The 23,027-nt window shown below is 41.6% G+C and overlaps 1 protein-coding gene across 1 annotated transcript; it reads left to right on the top strand.

Annotated features, from left to right (window-relative positions):
* Positions 1-8,074: 8,074 nt before the first annotated feature.
* Positions 8,075-21,260, top strand: tnfsf10 (TNF superfamily member 10). The gene is made up of 6 exons (XM_017414028.3): positions 8,075-8,280; positions 8,882-9,007; positions 12,464-12,509; positions 14,205-14,321; positions 16,248-16,492; positions 20,122-21,260. The coding sequence occupies exons 1-6, from the start codon at positions 8,173-8,175 to the stop codon at positions 20,329-20,331; spliced, it is 852 nt and encodes a 283-aa protein (XP_017269517.1). The 5' UTR covers positions 8,075-8,172; the 3' UTR covers positions 20,332-21,260.
* Positions 21,261-23,027: the final 1,767 nt, after the last annotated feature.

Genomic DNA, 23,027 nt, shown 5'->3' with positions numbered 1-23,027 from the left:
TGGTCTAGATTACCTAATTGGTAGGGGAGCAATCTAGCTGTTCTGGTCATCTCTATGAAACTCTCTATGCATAATTGTAACTCAATTTTTACACAGATATAATTCTGACAAAGTATGAGAAAGGAGGGATGTTGGTTTTGTGGGTTTACGGGTTCTTTCCTTACAAACCTCAACAACTATCATCCATTCCAAATCCAAATGCAAGCAATGGAAGCATTATGAGGTCCACTGATTTGCTGACTCACGTTGGGAAGAGGGATGAAATCCAACCCCAGTAAGATGAGCATCTGTGCTTCGGGGTTGAGCTTTGGTATGTGTGGCGCCACAGTTAAGTGAGCATGGGAAAGAGCGACCTCTGGTAAACGGGATTTCTGCTCTGCTGCTCATAACCTGTTTACATTCAACGAGTGGGGGAAAATCGATACAAACTCCAGCATTCACTGCTTCTATTTGGGAACAAACTGCTTTTCTTCAACTCATTTCAGTGGTCCAGAACGTGTCCTCATCAGGTCAAGGGAAAGGTCACCATCATTGCCAAAGAGTTAGAAAAAGGCCGACTTAGTGAGAGAGTGATTGCTCTGGTCATAAAGGATAGCAGACATCTTAATGGAGCGTTCTTGTTGTCCTTTTGGGAAAACATGCACTAAGCATATTTTAGCACAAGATCGTACATGAAGACCTCAGTGCACCGTGACGTTACTTCCGAAGGAGAAGTATTTTGTTGGTCAGTGTCTAGCTCTGTAACAGGAACTTCAGCTGACTAAGAGACGGGCAAAGGGCTTATTAAAAAGTGGACAGTGCTTAGCCAGATCTCTTCCACGTCTTTTGTTTGTTTCTACTCTTTCCTCAGAACTTGAATCCCCATTTGCAGACACATCTGTCTTAAAGGCAGAAATATCAGCACTCATGTTGTTCTGCTTTGTTACAAGCTCGTCAGCGCCGTAGTGAAGGCGACTGAAGCTCATCACCACAAAGCTGGGATCATTTCTAGCCCTGGCTTCACCACTCACAGTGTTCAAGAGGAATGAAAATGGGGGGAAAACAGACCCTATATTGTTCTTTGTATTTTGAGCCAACCAACAGCCATTTTTCTTGCAGATTTACTTGCAACTTTTCAACAATGGGCTTAAGACCCTGCGGCATGTCAAGACTGAGGCCTGGTAAATATTCATCCTCTCTAGCTGAAAGCAACTACACAAGCAGGTCACTTAGCTCTTTTGGTTTAATGTTCTCCTTGGAACATAGGTGAGGAAAACTGTCCAGCCTTTTGATGAAAACATCTTGTATCGTTTCAGGAGTTGCGCACTCTCGAAGTCTTTACTAACACAACTGAAGTGCAGCTTTTAGGTTGGTGACATGGACAGCTCTAATCCTTTCCACATGGTCAAGTGAGTCCTTTCTGAGTCATTTTACTTCTAGATTTAACTCTTCATTGGCTGTTAGGTATACGCCCTGGGTGGCGTTGAGAAATGACGACTGCCAAGAACTAAATTCTGATCCTTAAATTTGGTGAGACCTGTGGTTGATAACTTCCTGCATGCTAAATATTTAGCAAAATCTATCGTGATAGCAGCAGGCGAAGGAAAGGTGTGCTGTGGGGTTCTCTCAGGTGAGCTTAAATAATTCATTGAGGGATCCTGCACCTGATAAATATTGAGGATGGGAGCTGGTCTAATGGTTTGGATGTGATGTCTGCTCCACTGCTGGCAGGTGTTCACTTAGGTGTGTGCAGTTTGGTTCACTAGACAAGACGTCATAGTAATTGGTCAGGCTTAGCTCAGTAGCCTCCTTTTTTGTTAATGGAGGTAATATGCCTGAGGAGAGATAGAAGGGTTTAAAACTGACAGCTTGATCCTCCAGATATGCTTCTGTTCGCTGTCTGATTGTCAGATGTGAGACTCTCCTCCTGTCACCGTGTGCACCCTCTCATTCTGTCGCTGCTGCAGCCTCTAAAACTTCAGCTTCTGCGACTGCTGCTGCTTTCTCAGCCTGAAGTGTTGCCTTTTCCAGATCTAATTTGGCTCTCTGTTTCTTAAGTTCTAGTTCTTTCTGCACAAATACAACCTTGTAGTGTGCAGCTGCAGCTACGACTCTGGCCTTCGCAGCTGCACTAGCTACTGAGCGTTCGGAAGGAGACTTTCGCTTTGAGGTGAACACTGATGGCGCTCCTCGCATCATCGTCTTCTAGCTGGGCTTCTGTTATTGAGCTTGTTTATGCCTCTGACAGCAGGACTTTTCACTGTACTGTTCCCAGTATGTGTATAGAAAAATGAGCGCTCTTGCTCCTTTAATGGCTTCTTCAACACAGAACAATGATGGCTGCACCGAATTGGAGAGAAACTACAGAAAAGAAAGGAAATAAAAGACATACTAATACAATTCTCAAATTAGCATTCAGATACAAGGCAAGTATAAAACTGTATCCTAATTATAAAAGGACATAGCCAACAGGTAAGTGATTTGTGAATTACCAAAGCAATAAACAACATACTTATTAAAGCATACAAGCTTAATAAAACTCTCCAAAACATTCAGTGATCTGTCATCACGTCTGTTAAGAACCTAAAGCTCTTACCCTTATTGCTTTCTGCAGGATTTACATGAAATACAAGTTCAGATTAAAATAAATTCAGCCATGTGCAGCTACCATCATTCTGCTTCAATTTTCAGCTTTAACTTCCTGTTTTCTCGATAATATTGACTGTCAAAATAAAAGCCTGACTATTTACGTCATTACAGAGTAACTTTAAAATAAATCTAATTCTTCAAACAACAAATGTAAAGCATACTGAGAGCTGAAGAGTAGTTTTCCAAATATACTGAAAAGCAATTCTGAAATGCACATCAGCTAGCACGCTGGTCTCAAAGGCTAAATGACAATAAACAAAAGGTAAATTTGAGTCGTAATAAGCTCCACACACACACAAGTCACTGTTTTTAACAGGGCAGCCTTTAGGGAGACATAAAGGCAGTGGACTTTTAGGAAAACAATATCAGAGCCTGAAATGGAGTGATAATTAAAAAAAGAATGAAAGAAAGGAAGGGCTGGGCAGACAAAAGAGAGAATGAGGGCAGATTGGGAGTGAGTTGGAGGCAGGAGGGAGTGGACTTTGTGGGGAGTCGGTCAGCTCTCTATCAAAACTTGGCTGCCTTTCAGAAACTCTGTGTGTGTTTCAGCTTGTATTAATCTAAATGTGGGGACTGAAACCACTCCAGCTGGCTTATTTTGTTGCTTAAAGCAGACGTAGACCACCTCTGTTTCTGATTGTGACTCAGTGTTATGTCATCTTCTCCAGCCTCTGGATGTGAGGCTGAGCTTCACGTTTCTCTCCGTTCTCTCTGTCACAAACACACCCCCGTCCTGCAGACTCAGTTACCCCCAGCAGACCGTGCGGGTGGAGCTGAGTGAAACCTAAGCAGCGAACTCGTCTCCCTGGGGATGACAGGGCGTACGGGCCAGATTGAGGCCAGATGTTGCAAATGCAGGAGCGAGCCAGGAGAACCGTGGTCCATTTATAGACTCTGCCTGACTCACTGCAGAACAATATATTGATAATAATTTGACTAGAGCTGCTTTTTCCACTAAACTTACCACCAGAGATGGATGGACAATAAACCCTGAGGTATTTGCTGAAATATTTTCAGCTCTAAGGGTTCTTTTTTCCAGCGATAAAGCCTTTTAAAAAGTACTGTAAAATGCATGAACAGTCTTATCATAATAATAATATTTCCCTGTAAAGATCATAGGACAATATTTGTTAAGATACAAAAAAAAAAGCTGCATTAAACTGTCAGTATGTTCAAAGAAACATTGAGCCCATAGAATGATTTAGTGTCTGATTAGAGATAACATTTGGGAAAAATTATGACCTTTAGGGAAAAAACTCAAATATTTAACCTGAATGACCCTGCTGGATTTCATGTTTTATAATGTTAAATTGTTTCTTTAGGGCTGTAATTTAAAGTTTCTAATATAAAGAAGTGTAACTTTAATGAACAGAGTCAGAGTTACAAACTACAGCTGTTAATTTTAATAACCTGTGTTGTCTTTTGATTAAAGCGAAACATAATAAATTAAATAAATTATGACATATATTAAACGTATAACTTTAGCTCCTTTAAGATGTATTTCGCTTTAACAACTGAAGGTGTGTGAAATAACCTCCAGGTGCTTCTCTGTGATGTTTAAGGACAAATAAAATCTGACAAAATGTCAGGATTTGGATTTTTGTGTTTTCTGTTTTGTTTTCTTTATTGTTTTGTTGTTGTTTCAGTTTGTTTTTTTCCTTTTTGTATTGTGCCCAGTATTCACCCCTCCTCCGTCTCGCTTTTGCCCTCCTTGTCACGCCCATCTCCACTTGTCTGTCATCATCCCCACTCACTTGTTTCCACTTACCTTGTCACCCTCAGTATTCAAAAACCCGGTCACTTCTCTCACTATCCGATGGTTCATTGTTTGTCGTTTGTTGGTTGTTGCTGTTCTCTGTGCCATGGTTCCTTGTTGCCTTACCCTGCCGTGCTTGTGGATTTTTGTTCTGTTTGAGTTGCTGCCATGTCAGCTGTTTGTTTTGTTTATTGTTTTTTATTTTAATAAATAAGTTTTTGTTTTGAAAATGAGTCTGCACTCAGGGTTCGTCTCCGTCACCACCGAGCCTGACACAAAATTTAATTTAAAAACAATCAGTTGACACTCCTTAGTCCTCATTAAAGACAAACAAGAGAAGCGTGAGTTACTTTGATTTTAATTAGAATTGATTAAAATTACTACTTTAAATATTTATATCTTTATCATAAATAAACTCTGCTTGAGTAAAAACTATTTACTGTTGTAACCTTCAGCTTTAAATGATTGTAAAGCATTTTACTGTCTGAAAGTAATATATTTTGTAATTTGTTCAGTTTTGGTTTAATTATTAAAAAGCAGGCTATAATTGTGTGTGTGTTTTAACTTATCTGACTGTTAGCATAGTATCTCATGAACCTCTGGACAAATTTGAATGAAACTCTCAAAAATGAATCATTAGATATACGTCAACAACTCTTTGACATTTGGAGCCACATTCAAAATGGTCGACACAGATAATTGATCCTAGGTAACACAAAGGTAAACGTAACTCCGTCAGCTTTGCAGACACTACGTTAAAATTTATTGTGGCTGTAGCAGAGTAATTACTGGACATAACTCGACAACTAATTCCCTTTTGAACTTCACCCAAGATGGCTGCCAACCAACCTTATAAATCACGAAAACAGCTATAACTCAGTCATATTTACTGATATTAAACTCAAATTTGATGTGGGAGCAGCTGAGAGTCCTGCCCAACACGTACTCTGAGTGCTAAAAGACTGCACAATTGTGCGTAACGTTGTTTTCAAGATTTCACCAAAATGGCGACGACTCCATCACGTCTCAGCATAAATTGATCTTAGTCTAAGACTCTGGCATGAAAGTCAAGAAATGCTGCGTTTTTAATTGTTAAACCTATTACTCAAAACATAAATTTAGCTAAATTTGGGTGAAATCCTTTCCAGATGGAACGTGAACTTAATTAGAAGAGGCAAAATTCTGGCGCTGATCTGGATTCTGGTCTGGATCGGAGACTGTCGGCAGACGGATGAGGTTATTCTTTTTTATTTCTTGACTCAGCTGTTGTGATTTCCCCTTCCCGAACACTGAAAAGGCACAACGTTCCCCGTCGTTGTTGACCTTTAGCGAGCTCGAAATGTTCTTGTTTTTTATGTTTTTTTTCAAAAACACACAAATGCTTTGGCTCCGACTCATATCTGTAATCTGCTAACTCAGGATGACGACAGCTCCAGATCCTCCTGCAGAGCCCCACTAATGGGCCCTAAATCTTTGACGTGCCAGAAAGGTCACCCATGTGGTCCGGGCCCCTCAGCTCGGGAACTCCCTGCCTGATGAGGTCAGACCAACCAACTCGGTGTCTTCCCTTAAATCCCTTCAGTTTGACCACTTATTGTTGGATTTCATACACATTCTTGTGTACAGGTCCTACGGTTTTACTTGACATCGTTATGATTCTAAATTTGTGCAAACGTGGGAAAATTTAAGCATTTTCTTGCAATTTTGGGTCTCCAGCCAGTCAATAGTTGCGGCCTAGTGAGATACTACAGATAATAGCTACACCATCACACTCTATTACAGCATAGTTCTTACATTTGAACACCTCCATCTAATATTAAATATTCAGTTCACACTTTTACAACTCTGTGGAATAACATTGTTTTTTTACTAAAAATGTATAACGTAAATAAGAGTGACAGATGTTCCCAAATCGAAGTGTCTTGGTTCCGTTATCGCCTGCTGCTAAAAGGTGTGGTGATAATGGAGCAACCAGGTCCAAGATGGCTGCCACAACTAACTGAGCTTAGCCAACAGAGAAATGATTACAACTCGGTCAGTTCTACAGATATTGAACTAAAATTTGGTGTGGTAGTAGCTGAGAGACATCCCCCAAACCTGTTTTGAGCACAAACAGATCACACAAGATCTGTGTTTAAATCTTTGCCATTAACTGTTGGAATCGACTGTGTCTGTTAGCAAAATATTTCATGAACCACCGACGAGATTTTAATAAGGCCCTCGGAGAGGAATCCTTGGATGTACATCTACATTTGGAGTTAGTCTATTACAAGACGGCTGCTGCAGCTAAAAAAAAACAAAACAAAATGGCTACAGCGCAGCCAGTTTTACAGATACGGAGCTAAAATTTGATGCGGCCGCAGCTCAGAGCCACTCTCAACACATGCCCTGAGCATTTACAGATCGTGCAAGGTTTTTGCAACATTGCATTGTTCCTGAGATTATTTAGAAGATTTAACTAAAATGGTTCATCATATCTTAACATTAGATGATCCCAGTTTTAAACTCTTCTTTTTCTTTCGTCTGATCCCTGTTCAGGGGTCTCCACAGCGAGTCATCCTCCTCCATCTGACTCTGTCTTCTGCGTCCTCTGTCTTCACTCCAACTACCTCCAAATCCTCTCCGAGCTTTAAACTCTGGCATGAAAGGTGGTGAAAGATTTGCATTCCTTCAAAAATTGCGAGGCCTTCATATAATTCTGTTTCAATCGAGCTCAATTGAATGTACCCTGATTTCTGTATTATTGATTGTGTCACTTTGTGATCCTTTTGATCCTGTCTCCAACTCAGACAAGCACACGATGGACGAAGTGCGCGGGGTTATTCACTGTGACATAAATGTCAGAAGCAGCTGTTGTTTTTATTTTACGTTTTCCCCTTCATGTGTTCCTCAGAAGAAAAGTTTACATTCTTTCTCCAGTAAATGCACATTTTAAATGAAATGGACCAAATCAGAGTGGAGCACCATATCTCTTCAAATTAAAAATGTTTTTTTTTTTCCTTAAAGGAATGTTTCATGTCAGGGTTTTAAACTCAGAATATGTGTTGGGGATGACTCTCAGTGACTGCCACATCAATTTGTAGCTCAATTTCTGTAAAATGGACTGCTCTGAAGCATTTTTTTTGTTTCCAACAGTCAGCTGGATGCAGCGCCCATCTATAATTGGGTTGACTCCTGAAGTTAACTAGTTCGAGATGTTTCATTAAAATCTCCCTGTGCTACAGAGATATTTTGCAAACAGACACAGGCAAAAACGTTATCTCATTGTGAGCTGTTAAAAGGTTTTCCCCCAATGAAATGTTTATTAAACCTTTTACTCCATAAATCGTTTTTTTTTAAATCACAAACCAAAATGTGGATGATTTCAGCTGACTTCAGTCCAACTGAAGTCAGAAAGTTTCTTGATCCGGAACATCTGTGATGGTTTTAGTCCTGAAATGGAAATAAAGGTGCCATGTTTTCTGGCTCTGGTTGTGTCAGAGGTGCTTTGCCTCGGAGCTGCAGATCTGCAGGGGAGATAAGAGCTCATGATAAATGTTATCAGTGTTTTCTCAGCGCACACATGAAACAATCATCTCTGCATGGAGGAGTTAATCAAAGAGTGAAAAAACCCTAGTTGTTCGGACCCGCCTCTTCCTCCTCCTCCTGTGCGCAGGAACGGGGAGGGTAAAAAGTGAAGAAGTCAGCCTCCTCTCCTCCATTGTTCTCGTCCTGGAAGTCTGAGAGCGGGACGGGACGGGACGGGACGCGGCTGCGCTGCTCGGGTCCCGGACGGCGGGCTGTTCGTTATGACGGACTCCGGTCCGAAGCTCGGCGTGCTGCTGCTGGTGGCGGTCCTGCTGCAGACGGTGGTGGTCACCATCACCGTGCTGCACTTCACCACGGCTCTCAACTCGGTAAGGAAACCCGCGCGGATGAAGCGGAGGCGCACCGCGGCCGCGGCCGCCGCGTCCTTTTTACGCAGCGGCGGCGGCTTTTTGCGCACCGCGCGGCGAGCGCAATTCTGCTGAAACTGTCAGGGCAGCCTCCCGATTTCCAAAATCTGTAACGATTGCGCACTTTTAAAGCTTAACAGTTACCAAGGAACTGCTTTAATTTGGTTTTGTGCGCTCCCAAAAAAACAAAAAAACAAAACACAGTTCAGTGCAGACTCACACAAACATGCAGTTTGTTTTTCTTGTAACACCAGAACAGAAGAAGAGGTAAAGGGTGGAACTGTAGCCATGCCTCTGATTACCAGAGTTTTTTGCGTCTTTTTCCTGCCTGGACAGAGTCCAGAGCAGCTCCTGAGCTGTTTACAGAAATCAATCATTAACTCAGAAGAAGTAAAACATCATCATGTGGGAAATGAAACCTAAACAGATTAAAAGAAGCGTGGACACATGCCAGGAAAGTATCAGGTTTGGAATGTTCTCATGTGAAAAGATGGTTTTAAAAAAGCAGCTTGGATCTGAAGTTTCCCCATCATCAGGACGGTTTTGGTTTTCTCCTCCACAGATGAAGGAGACCTTCGCCCGGAGCAGCGTCTCCTGTCTGACGGGCTCTGACCTGCAGAGCATCACGGCTGGACGAGGAGATCCATGTTGGCAGGTCACCGAGCAGCTCCACCTGCTCATCGAGAAGGTGAGCACCGCTGCCCCGGCACGAACAACACAGCCCTCCTGACGAGAGCTGCCTCCTCAGCAACAACAGGACTCTCTGCAAACATCGGTCTGTTTCCTTGTTCTGCCCTGCGGCACATTCTGACGATGCTTCAACTGTAAAAAACTCAAAAGTGACCACATAAAGCAAACAAACTCTTTGCAACTTCATATCAACAATTCACTCTCTTTGTCGTCTTATTCTGAAAGTGGTGTTTTTGCACGAGTGTGCCTGCCTGTTAGCAAAATATCTCATGAACCACTCTCAGAAACTAACTATTAGATGTACATGTACAACTGATTAAATGTTGGAGTCAGCTTCATTCAAGATGGCCACCACAGCTAATCAATCTTAGCCAACATGCAAATGACCATATTTTGGTCGTTTTCGCAGATAATGAGATAAAATTGGATGTGGCAGGAGCTGAGAGTCATTCATAACACATAATCTGAGCGCTACCAGATATTTCCAAGGTTTTACCAAAACAGCTGCATAACTCTGCCATTCCTTTTCAATTCTGGCATGAAAAGTGGCGGGCGATATGCATTTCTTTAAGGAATGCTTAGCCTTTAATGAATAAGAAGTATAAAGAGCTTCTGTAGTTTTGGAGTGAAGGGAAGGGGTTGGTCATTACGAGGAGTTTCCTGTGAATATCAGAGGAAATAAAACGCTGAAATGATCTAAATCTCTGTCACACACGGACAATGAGCTCCTTCATAGTCAGAGATGTGATGTGATCCTTCGGGGTCTAATCAGCACAGGAATGCATTCACCTGCTCTGGTCTGAAACCCTCCCAAAACCTAACGTTTCACATTTTCTTTTACGTGATATTCTTCCTCCTCTGACTTTGCTGTTCTCTGTTTTTATTGAAAGAAATTGACTCAAATGCTAAAATCCTGTTGGGAAGTACGTAAGTAGATTCACATTCCCCACGTCCTGAGTAACCCTGTATGACTGCATTTTACTACTTTAATTAAATGCGTTTGACAGTGCATTTAATGTATTTAACAAACTTGTAGTTAAACCCGTTTGAGTCACAATGAAGCAACAGAGACTCAGCTGCACACACGAAATGTTTGCGCGCTTCTCTAATCATGTTGGATCGCAAACTTCGTCAAATTAAAATCAGGAGATGGTGTTCGAGTTGCTTTACGTTTTACAGATTTACAGATTGACACACTTCCCTGTAATCCGTCCTGTAAAAACTGCAAATCTGCATCCAGCGGAGTTGCGTAAAGAACCAGAATTTCACAACGTCTGTGTAAATGTGAGAAGAATCAACAGCTGCTGAGACGTTGCAGCGTTTGAAGTTTAAACGGTGTTACATTCACTGGAGCTGTCAGCTTTGCTCTGAACATTCAAACGTCTTTGTTCGAAGCTTCTTGCTTCGAATGAAAATGACGCCGAGGCGCCCGAAGCATCACCAGAACACATTTATGTGATAAACGCAAAAAAGCCGTGGCACTTTGGGGTTTTTCTTTGCGTAATTCAGACTTGTTTGTTTGTGTTTTCAAACAATTAAAGACTCGTATTTATGAATGTTTGCAGTAACTTTGATTCAACCAGACATATTTTCGCTGCTGGGATGGAAGTTTCCTGTCAGTATGTGAGTGTCACTGAAATGAAAATTAACAACCTACGCGCATTCTTTGAGGGAATGCATGTCGCTTGCCAGAGTTTTAAACTGAGATCATCTTATGTTATAGGCTAAAGAGTGAAAATGACATTATATGCAATTTCTTGTGATATTGCAGTATCTTACACCATCTGTTAGTTCCCAGAGTATGTGTTAGGGATGACTCTCAGCTAATACCACACCAAATTTTGGTTAAATAGCTGCATAATTGACCGAGTTATGATCATTTTTGTGTCTGCTCAGGTTGATTAGCTGTGGCAGCCATCTTGAATTGGGTTGACTCCAGAAGTTAATCAGTTATAAATATGCATTCAGTCTTTACTTTCTGACAGTTTCCCTAAAATCTGCCCAGTGATTCATGAGGCCAGCTGCTAACAGACAGAGTTGACTCCAGAAGTTAATAGCAAAGTTTAAAACACAGATCTCAAGCAGTCGGTAAGAGATTGGAGTATATGTTGGGGATGACTCTCAGCTGCTACCACGCCAAATTTTACCTCAATGCTTTTAAATCTGACTAAGTAAAAGTCATTTTTGTGTCGGCCGAGTCTGATTAGCTGTGGCGGTCATCTGGAAGTGGGCTGACTCCTAAAGTTGATTGGTTGTGGACAGGCCTTCAGTGATTACTTTCATTAAAACTGGTCTATTGCTTTGCTAACGCAACAGACAAATGAACACACACACGCATGCACACACACAGGCAGGCATGAACATGATCTCCTGTTTGTTGTTATCTGGCAGTGGGCGACAAAGCTTATACATGAAAAATACTTTCATTATAGTCCAAATTTTAAACTTACTTGCTATTATTGATATTTTTGGACTGTGGGAGGAACCCAGAGTGAAAACTCCACTCAAAAGAATCCCTGTCGGGCATCGAATGTCAGACTTTTTCCACTAACCACTCCTCCAATGTGCCTTCTTGTATCTAACATTTATCCTGAAATTCCTGCTCATTAAACCATAATGACAATAAACCAGGTTTATTTATGTGTGTGTGACAGATAAACTGACTACAAATGCTGCAAAAGGATTAGCCAGCAAGCTTTCGCTCTTGTTTACACTGTTGGCATGCAGGTAAATAAAGTTCATGCAGGTGTTGCCTACTAAAAAAAAAAACAAAACTGTTGGAACTTTAGCAACATCTACAGGAAACCAATAAAAGCTGCAACAATTCTCCAGAAGCTATTTGTTATCTTTGTCGTGTCAAAGTGAGGAAACAACCTTTTAAAATATATCTTGTTTTGGCCCTTTCCTCGCATTCTTTTGTAATACGTCTTTAACAAGAAACAGTGTTAGCTCTCTAAACAGAAAGCAGCTTGAAACTGGGAAACTGGTTTTCATCAGTTCGGCCGTAGCTGCAGATTAAGTGAGCCGAGGAGCGTAAGACACGAGGAAGAGAAGAGAGATCGATTTACAGGAAAGGATCCGCTGCTCGCCCGAACATGAAGGCTTCTTGTTATTTGCCCGAGGAAACTTCCTGGTCCTGATGTCAGCACATTTTCAGGGTCGAAGTCAAACAACAAGCCTGTTTTCAGGAATGAGCGACTTGTTCCTCACAGATAAAGCTTTAAACTGAAACTGTATTTGCGCATAATTTAGCTTTTCGCCTTCTGCTTTTATTTAAGTGGCTTTGTTTTGCTGCCTCAAAGTTTGGGGAGGAGACTTCTCATTTAAATGTGTTAGTGAGAACAATCCTTTGATGAAACGGGTGTTGTGCCTGTTAAGGTATTTTAGGGACCATTAAAGTCAAACAGCCACTTGTGTGATTCTGAATAATTGGTTGCGTCTGTTCTCCCCGCAGTCTCTGTCCCAGCGGTACCAGAAGAGGATTACATCAGCAGTGAAAGGTGAGAAACTTTACCACAACAATAAGATTTAGCAACAGTCGTGAGAAAAAGAAAGGTTGCACGTATCAGAACAACACAGAAAACTATCTTGTCCTTGGCAGCTCTTCAAATGAGGTTAAAACAACATGAGCTATTATGCCTGGTGTTATTTATTTTAAACAAAAACTAAACCAAAGTGAAGAAGCAGTCTGAGAACAACCGAATCCATCCTTACTTCTTCCTCAAGATGAGTGCTGCTGATCAAAAATGCTGATCACCTCGATAAAAGCAGAAGTTTGCTGCTTAACACAATGCCAAGGTGAAAAGACAACAGCAATGACCTTAGAGAAGCAACTGTTGCCGCCCATCAATTTAGGAGGGGTTAAAGATCATTTCCAAACTATTTGGAGTCTGTCATTCTGCAGAGAAAAGGGTTATTCACAAGTGGAAAACATTTAGGACAGCTGTCAATGTTTCCAGGGGGGACAGCCCAGCTAATTCACCCCGAGGTCAGACTATGCGATGCTTAGAGAAACTGCAAAAAAACCCCTAAGAGCTTAATTTCAGACTTAACAAGTTTCAGTTAGCAGGTTAAAGGTTATTTTTATTTATTTAACCAGGCAAGTCCCGTTAAGATCTCAGGTCTCTTTTTCAAGGGAGGCCTGGAAGCAGCCTAAACACACATGTTTTTAGACTGAGGGAGGAAACCGTAATGCCTGAAGAACAGCAAACACGAGTAGAACATGCAAACTCCACACAGAAAGAACCCAGGACCTTGTTGCTGTGTGGCAACAGTGCTAACCACTAATCCGCCGTGCTGCTGACTAAAGGTCATGACAGGAAGATTAGAAAAAGACTGATCTAGTATGACTTGATTGGAAGAGTTGCAGGAAAAAGGCTCTTCTCTCCAAAAACAACATGGTTTCAACAATATTATGGATGCTACTAAAGTAGAGATGTTTACCTATAATGCACACGGCCATGTCTGGTGAAATCCAAACACAGCATATCAGCACGAACACCTCATAGCAACTGTCAAGCATGGTGGTGGTGGGTTGATGATTTGGGCTTTTTTCACCGCTACAGAAACTGGGCTACCTGCAGTTATTGAGTCAACCATGAACTCCTCTGTAAACCTTTCTAGAGTCAGATGTGAGGTTATCCGGGTCATGATGCAACAGGACAGTGATCCCATACACAGCAGCTAATCTACAACAGAACAGCTCAAAAAGAAAAGGATCAAGGTGCTGCAGTGGTCCAGTCGAAGTCCAGAGGCTCAACCTGATTAAACTTCTGTGGTTAGACCTTAAGAAAGCTGAGCAGAAACAAATGACTGCAAACCTTAATCAACTGAAGCAACGTTGGAAAGAAGAGTGGGCTAAAAGTCCTCCATAATGATGTGAAAGTCTGAGAAAGTCATATAGAAAATGACAGCTTCAAGGTGGTTATACAAGCTTTTGGATTCAAATTTCTATATGCTATTCTGCTTTTGGTTCTAGTTTTTATTAAAAAACGACAAGGTTTCATGTTGTGATTTATCTAAAGTTGTTTTTGTCTAATCTGAAAACTTGAAAATGTCCCTTAATGTTCTGACACTTAAAACCTCAAAACAGAAAGAACGTACACTTTTTTTGTGTGTGAAATGATTGACCTAATAACCCACGAAATAATGATCATTTAGGAAACTGTTCATTTTCCTTTTCTTCTTCATGTCAGATGAAGTGTCTCGGGTGTTGCCCTCAATTGTCATGGACGACAGGGCTTCATCTCGCCCCAAAGTCGCCGCTCATGTTACAGGCAGCTTCGTGCCCAAACTGGAGCAAGAGTCAGGAGGTGAGAGAATTAATTTGGGGGTTTATCAACTGGTGAAAAGCTGTTTGTGAGTATTTTATTTGGTTTAACCATGTTGTCAATGGCTACATTATAGTTATATTTGATAAACAGGCTCTTATTTTAATATAAATTTGCTTGGAGTCAGTTGAGAGGCTATTTTATTATTTATTTATTTATTATTAATTCATCCCAGACATGTCAAAACCATTGTATAGATCATATCAACATTAACACCAATATAAATATTTGCATCTGTACATACATATAAATGCCCGCACATACACACACGTACATACACGCACACCTGAACACAAAGAACCCCATGCAATATAATCCACATCAGTAAATGCATCTGCCTTGAGGGAATGCACATAAACAACAAATCTGCAAAATAAGCATATGCCCAATGTGCACTCACCTATCTATGTATACATAACCATATACATGCCCACACATAAATCCTATTTAACATGTCCCAATAATAGATTTGCTGCCAGAACACTATAGAAAGGAGTTGTTAGTGTGAAATATAAAAATACCTGATTATATCGGGTCAAAATTAGGACTAACGTTGGGATGCAGCGGCATTTGGAGGCAAAACTGCAGATTGCAACCAACCAAACGACAGTTTGATGATAAATTTGTGATCTTGTGAACACAAAGGTTTGACTCTATTTTATTTGTTCAGTAAATTTATTGCATGAACCCACAAAATCAGGCATAAATTTAGACTCAGGAAGTACAATAGTTGCATAAACATTTGGTCCTCATAAAGTTATAGGAATATTTGCAGTGCCCTTTACAACAAATCTGCCATAAAAAACTTTAAAATCATTATCCTTAATTTGTAGCCCCTTCCTCCAATAAGTCCTCAACTAATAGATTATTGTGTTTAGGAGCTAATCAGACATGCATGACTGCAAAAATAAATCTACATTAGGCAGATTTCACACCTGTGTGATGTTACTCACCATCTTCATGGGTTCAGGTCCACAATTAAAGGGAGAGGTTGGAAAAATTGTTCACTCAAGGGAGAAAAAAACAAAACAAAAACGAAAGCCAGTGAGAACAGGTGCAGTGACATCTAGTGGTGAAACAGCAAATTACAGTCAACTGATTTGAGTTTTGATCCAAAGCCAGCATCCACAGAGAGTCTGCAAAAGCTTTAGAAATGTTTGCAGAGGTTCTTAATCTCTTTGAGTCACAGAGGCTTGCAGTCCTGTCGCTTGAATTTTGAACTTGACAAATTTTCTCCTGAAATAGTTGAAGTCCGTCTCAGCTTAGTTTCTAGAGCACTAGAGCTGTATTTAACACCTTGCATTGGAGCTGTCCCTCTAACAGAAAACATCCGAGACTACAGCCCCAAATGTCCAGGTGTAAAATCCATGCCGATGACAAATATTAATAATTATTAGTAATAATTCTCTTCATGTCTAAAGTGCACTCGGGTAGATTGCGTGATAAATGTAGGGTACAAAGTGGGCCGATGCAGGTCTGATGTCAGGGGAGATGGGTAAAAAAATAATGTGTGTGGCCTAGAATCCAGTTTTGCAAGCTGTGCACACAAAAATAGGAATTTATTTTTTAGAAATCAATTTGGTCAATTTGGCACAAACTCTCAGAATTCTCTAAATTTAATGAGTTGGCTTCTGTTTATTAGGAGCCAAAATGGCTGATGAAGTGCCTCCATTGCTACCAGTAGGTGTAGTTTTGCAGGTTAAATGCATAATTAAGGAAGCAATAAATGTTAATAAGTTTTAATGATTAACTGAGCTGAAGCACCTAAGGCAGAAGGGTTTGTTGGAGTTGTATTTGAACTAAAGCCTACCAAACGCAACTTTGCGCACGCTCCGTTGAACTGGAACCTCCAGCGTTTTCACGGCGCTGCCTTTCATCTGGTTGCGTTTTGACTCCCCCCCCCCTCAGCTCCGGTCTCTGCCGGGCGGCGAGTTCAGGGCCAGAAGATCTCGTGGTGGGAGGGAGAAAAGGGGCTGGCGTTCCTCCAGGACGTCCGGTTGGTGGACGGAGAGCTGGTGGTGTCGCAGCCGGGCCTCTACTACGTCTACGCCCAGACGTACTTCAGGCACACCCACTCCCTGGAGGAGGAGGAGGAGGGCGGCGAGGAGGCGGAGGACAGGGGGAAGCCTCTGCTGCAGTACGTTTATAAAAAGGTGAGGCACGCTTTCACACTTCTCTTTTGTGACGTCGTAATAGCTCGCCTGTGTGTGACCCATCAGCTGCCATTTTGTGTTGTTGTTGTTGACACACAATTCCTGCTGTAGGGCATTCTAAAGAAACATTTAAATCAATTTAAATTAGAGTCTGCTGTTGGCTGTGACTTAACACCACAAACACACCCCTGCTAGAATAAATTTCAGCTCGTCTGGATCACTTTATTTCTTCGCTGTGTGCTCTGAGCACAGCAGACTGATGATTCACAGCAGTTCGTGTTGAACTGTGGTATCTTTGGACTCCAGCTTGTCAAGTCTGATAACTTATGTGAAGCCAGACAGTGAACATGTGCTGCTACACGACATCTCGCACAGCTGGGACTCATTAAAGACTCAAGGAAAAAGCCCCAAAACAAAACATCAGCTTCGAGTTGTTTGATTTAAAGTTTCTCGGTAATTAAGTCAAATATCTAGCCGGCGAAAAGGTGATTCGGTGAATTGTTTCAATGCAAAGAAGTGATGAAAAAAACTCATCTGAACGAACACAAAAATGAACTGGTGTCCCAGGCATGACTGGGGTTCGTCTCAGACTAATGTTTTAGGTCAGGGGTGTCCAATCCTGGTCCTCGAGGGCCACCATCCTGCATGTTTTCCTTGTTTCCCTGCTCCAAAACACCTGATTCAGTGGTTAAATCACCTCTTCGTGTTCTGCAGAAGTCTGTTAATCACCCATTGATTCAAATCAGGCGTGTTTGAGCAGAGGAACAAGGAAAACATGCAGGATGGTGGCCCTCAAGGACCAGGATTGGACACCCCTGTTTTAGGTGAAGCCGTTTTTCCACCCGCTGGGAAGTAAGGGTGCGGAGGGTGCTGCAGCACCCCCTCGTGGATGTCAGAGAACATGCATGTGCAAAAACACCGTGAACCAGTTACTAAGAAACAAACAAAAACAGGTTTCATCCGTGCAAAATATGCTTCAGTTTTTATAATTATCACCAAAGTCGAAGTGGCAGTAACGTCGCTGCCAGGGTTCATTTTGTTTGTCTGTTAGCAAAATATCTCCTGAACCAGTGGACGGCTTTAAATGAAACTCCCAGAATGTAATCGCTGGGTGAACATCTACAGCTGAATAACTTTCTGAGTCAGTCACAATAAAGACGCCACAAAGATTGCTGTGACTAAATCAGTTTTGCATACGTTGAGCTAAGATTTGTTGTAGTAGTAGCTGAGAGTCATTCCCAACGTATGCTCTAAGTGCTAACAAATCAAGCAAGATCTGTTTTTAAAACTTTGCCATTAGCTATTGGAGTCGACTCTGTTTGTTTGTTAGCAAAACTATCTCACGAACCAGTGGATGGATTCGAATGAAACTCTCAGAAAACAATCACTGGACGAACATCTACATCTGGTTAAATCCTGGAGTCAACGTCATTCAAGATGGCCGCCACAGCAACTGACTTTAGGAAACACATAAAGTGGCTACAACTCAATCAGTTCCACAGACATTGAGCTGAAAGTAGCTTGGTATTTTTTGAGCAACAACACATTTTACGAGATTTCACAACAGCGCATGAGGTCGTACGTATTTTCATTTACAAGCTTTGAACCGAGTCAGTCATTTTCCTGCAAAATGAGAATTAGTATAAAACTGACATAGAAGATGCATTCCTTTAAAGAATGCTAAGCCTTTAATAGTTGATCATTATTTATATATAGCTAGTATATAAATCAGCATTAGCATTTATATGTTTGTGCACAAAATGTTACAACGGTAAAACAAATGAAATGACATTATTCTGATTGATTATTAATATTTAGGAGATTAAAAAACTGTCAAATCATCCAGTAGCTGCTGAGTCTGTCTGTCTGTCTTCTTAAGCAGAGGTGCCATGAGCGCTGAGCTGGTGGTTTTTATATGATCGTGGTTGAAGTGTCAGAGCGAAACTGGATAACTGTCGCTGGACGTGTTCTGGCAGCGGCCGTGATCGAACGGTGTTCGATAGCGTCACGAGCTGCTGCGCGAAGAAGCTCCCCCGAAACGGCTGACAACTCGCAGAAACAGAAACATCTTGCTCATTTATTCCGATCATGGCTCAGGAAGCGCATGGCTTCCCCACATGTGTCGGCTCTGTTTCGTATTTGTGTTTGTTTTCCCCGTGTTGGGATGAGACCGAGACAAATGTCGTGTCCCTGAAGGTTAATTTTTGGAGCCTGCAGAAAATGATTTACAGGGAGTGACTTTTGTTTATTAGACAGATTCATTTTGTGTGGCTTTTTTCTGATCACATATCATGCTAGCTATCCACTAAACGATCGTCTTCTTGACAGCTGGCTGTGTCCAGAGGGGAACACAGATTAGGAAACAAATTGGTCTGTCAAAACTGATCAAAGAGAAAATTCAATCATATTAAATATTTAAATGCCCCCCCCCACACACACACACACTAATAGAACAGGGTCAAAGTTAAACACGTTTGTTCTGCCTATGATTTTACTCCATATATCATTTTGAATCTGTCCTTTTTTCCTGCTGTGCCATGATATTTTAAGTGCTGTTAAAAAGTCCTGATCAGTGACACTACAGTCTTGGCTATTTTTCGGCCCCACATCAACTGAAAACAAAATACTGTATTTTCTATTTACTATAAGGCGCTCGCAAAAGCCTTCAATTTTATCAAAAAACAACAGTGAGCCTTTTAATCCGGAGTGCTTTATATATGTAAGAAGTCGTAATGTTTTTGGTAAACTACAAAGCCGCACCACTTGCAGCATTAAGGCTCAGTTAAAGTCGCAGGGCTCTGTGCACGGTGCAAGGACCTCAGCGAGCGGTGGAGGCGTTTATACTTGACACTTACGTCGGTGCAGTATTCTTCTGTGACTTTTGAACCATTTGATTATGTTTGTGATCTCTCATAGAGGGATCATATAAATGCTGATACAGGCGAACCAGCTCTGCTAGAGCACCGGAATCGTCCATTTTGAATGGAGCACAGCACACGCGAAGTTACAAAATTTGGAGGTGCATAAGGATGCGCTTTATAGTCCGGGTGCCTTATATATGACAAAAATTTGAAAATGAACCATTCATCGACAGTGGGTCTTATAATCCAGTGTGCCCTATAGTGCGGAAAATACAGTAAGGATAACTTTCATCAAACGTTCATGTTTTGCACCGTTTGTTGCGAGCAGTTCACTATTGGTGAACCTTTAATCACTCGAGTTTCCACAGGGGTTCTCTATAAAAAATCCTTTTAGTTTTAATTAGTTTTCATTTGGTGCCAAGACCTAATTTGATTGAATCGCCCATCTTTTGGTCTATCTCTGCTTTTAGTTCTTTTTTTATGTCACAAATCAGCTTTCGATGGTAAATTAGCTTGTCATTTAACTTGTAAATAGTTTATACCACTAAAAACCTTAGTCTGTCTTTGTCTTTCGGCAGAACCTGCCGTTATATCTTCAGCCTTAGTTATTGGTTTTGTCACACCAGCTAACACAAAGGAAATCTGGTTTAGTTAGGCTCGTCAAGCCTTATCTGAAGCTGTGGGGCTAATTTGAAATCCCAGATTTTTGGTACATCTTGATGCCTCACCACCTCCTCACATCGTGTCCACCTCTTCCTCTCCCACCAGGTGAGCTCTTACCCGGTTCCCATCTTGCTGATGAAGACGAGCCGAACCTCCTGCTGGTCTCGGGGTTCCGATTTCTCTCTCCACTCTGCCCACCAGGGGGGGCTGTTCCCGCTCACCACCGGCGACCGGCTGTTCGTCACCGTGACCAACGCCTCCGCCGTGGACATGGACGAGAAGAGCAGCTTCTTTGGGGCGTTCCTCATCAGCTAGAGTCTCGGATGTTGATGTGTGGAAACTGGAGACGTCGTCCATTTTTAGAAAACACCAAACTGCTGCAGCATCTAGACTTTCCTTGGACCAAAAACTGAAGACCTTTGACCACACTGGTTCCAGGGAAGAGTCGTTTATGAGAGCTAAATCAAACCTAATAGACTTTTGAATTTAGGTGTATAAAAAGTGAAAATGGGTGTCAGTTTTGCAAATGTTTTTTTTTGATGACAAAATACTTTTAAGGACAGTTTGAAATGTTTCCAAAGCCATCTCGACAGCAGAGTGGTTCCCCCTAAACTTTATCTCTAAGTTCCAGAGTCGTTCTGGTGCTATTTGACTTAAATATGTGCACATTTTTTATTTGTATGCGTTTACGGCAGCAGAGCATTAAAAATACAAGACAAATGATATAAAGACAGTAAAAACTAGATTGTGAGAACTGGCTGGTCACATCTTTTGCGACAGTGTTGCTTGAATGTCGCAGTTTATTCACGGTTTCAGACGTGCGCAGATGTGTCGAATGTACCAACTCGGTGATACTGCAACTGGAAATTTGCGCATCTATTAGCAACGTAGAGCCTCGATCTAGTCGCTGATGCATAAAAATATACCAGTTGACCGCAACCTGTATAGTTTTTTTTTTTAAATTTTATTATTGAGGGCTCACATTCTAGTTTGTGTCACCTAGAGGGAGATGTGAGCTCTGCAGTTAACAAAGTGACTGTTTGAGTCCATTCATAAACTCTGGTTAAATCTTTGGATTAATGTTTGTTGTAAGATGTTGTAAGATGTTGTAAGATGTACATATTGAGCTGAATTTTGTGTATTTTTATTTTTAAATGAATAAACACTTTCTTTTTTTTTTAACATGAGGCACTGCTACCAATGGAAGCTCCTGTAAAATAAACTGTCTGCTTTTGTTGACACAATGATAAAATTTCTTAGGGTTATATTTAAAACTCTGCTGCTTACAAATCAGACTTTATGGTCTGTTTCTGTTGGAAGCGACTCAGCAGTCTCTCCCCCTTTAAGCACATTGGCTCATATCCTGCCGCTTTTTTTTCCAAGTGGTGCATTAAACCTCCCCAACGGCTGGTGTTCAAGTTGTGTTGGATTAACTGTAGAAAAGACTTGCATACTTGGAAAAACCACTCAATCATCTGCCTGCAAAACAGCAGCAATTTATTTTCTTGTCTTGGCAGCCTGTTGTCCTCCACATGCAGTGATTAATTGTCTCAGTGAGTGCTGCCACAAATCCACAAATTCTAACCAGAGAGACCAAATGATGAGTTACCCGTGTAAAGCTGCAGGTCAAAGATGATCTAGAGTGTCTGCTTTTTGAGAGCCACGTCTCTGGGTTCGTATCAGCAAAACAACAGAAAATGCTGTGTAAAGGATCGCCCTTAAAGTCAAGAATAGAGCATCACAGAGAAATCATTGGCTTTTCAAATACTACATGACTGCAGCATTTACTTACAGTGCCACTTGCTCATTAAATCATTTATACTGTGCAAAAAAAACCTGTAACCTGTAACAAACCTGATGTTAGTTTTTTTTTCTGCTGGAGTTGGGGGTGGGATACACAACTGAACACTAATTAGGATGTTTTAATAACTTAAAAACATTTGAAGTCTTTGACGGATCTAAAACTCCTGAATGTGAATGTAAATAAATGTGTGTAAATATGTGAAATAAAGACTCTTTTTCAAAGGAAGCTGCACATTTATTTTGTGGTGGCTGTGAGAACTTTGGCATTTCAGTTTATGGAGGAGTTTAACATTTTAAAAAATAAAAATGTTCTTGGTTGCCATGAAGACAAAATAAGTTGACCAAAAGCCTCTGGGTCTAAGACTCAACGAACCTGATCAAAACATCTGGATAAAAATAAATAAATAAGAGGAACAAAAACATCAAATAAAATCAGAGGTAAAATTTATTTTTTTTAATCTGGTTTTCAACCAGCCTGAGCAGAAAGTTCTGAGGCAGCCAGAGTTCAGCTGATGACCCCTGAGAACGGAGGAGAGGAGCTGAGTTGGTGCCCGCTGAGGGCGGAGGAGAGGAGCTGAGTTGGTGCCTGCTGAGGGCGGAGGAGAGGAGCTCGCTTTGTGCCCCCTGAGGGCGGAGGAGAGGAGCTGAGTTTGTGCCCCCTTAGGGTGGAGGAGAGGAGCTGAGTTTGTGGTCACTGAGGACAGAAGAGAGATGTTCGGTTGGAGCTCACTGATGGTGGAGCAGAGATGACTGATGAGGATGAAGACGAGACGCTCAGATGACAGCTGCTGACGGAGGAGAGGTGGTGGTTGGAGAAGTTAAAGAAGAGGAGGACGACTCTCACAGATCCTATCAAGCAGAAAACAGGACAGACTTTAGAGCAACAAGTTCTGCTCACAGAAAACTGAACCTGAAACTTTAATCTTGGAAAGTTTCTTGTCGGCCTGCAGCTGAAGTGGTGAGGCTGTAATGGGAGCAAACCTTGTTAAAATCCAGGCCGTTTTCTGGGTCTGCCCTCCTCCTCATCTTCATCTCCTCTACGTTTTCTTGGCCTCAGGTGTTTTGAGGTAGAGGAGGATGCAGACCCTGACTCCTCCTCTGAGTCGCTCCCTTTTCTGGCCCTCTTCCTGGCTGGATCATCGTCCTCCTCCCTCTTCCTCTTCCTGGATGTCCCAGGCTGTTGGGCTGATGGTAGAGCTGGTGCTGGG

This window comes from Kryptolebias marmoratus, linkage group LG21, assembly GCF_001649575.2.
Source record: "Kryptolebias marmoratus isolate JLee-2015 linkage group LG21, ASM164957v2, whole genome shotgun sequence".
NCBI classification, from domain to species: domain Eukaryota; kingdom Metazoa; phylum Chordata; class Actinopteri; order Cyprinodontiformes; family Rivulidae; genus Kryptolebias; species Kryptolebias marmoratus.
Note: the sequence above shows the minus strand (reverse complement) of the source record. Positions and strands in the feature narration are given on the sequence as shown.

Excerpts from the sequence above, each read along its gene's own strand:
- tnfsf10 (XM_017414028.3), top strand. The coding sequence starts at position 8,173 with ATGACGGACTCCGGTCCGAAGCTCGGCGTGCTGCTGCTGGTGGCGGTC. Across the intron at positions 8,281-8,881 it reads TCACCACGGCTCTCAACTCG|ATGAAGGAGACCTTCGCCCG; the intron begins GTAAGGAAACCC and ends TCTCCTCCACAG. Across the intron at positions 14,322-16,247 it reads ACTGGAGCAAGAGTCAGGAG|CTCCGGTCTCTGCCGGGCGG; the intron begins GTGAGAGAATTA and ends CCCCCCCCTCAG.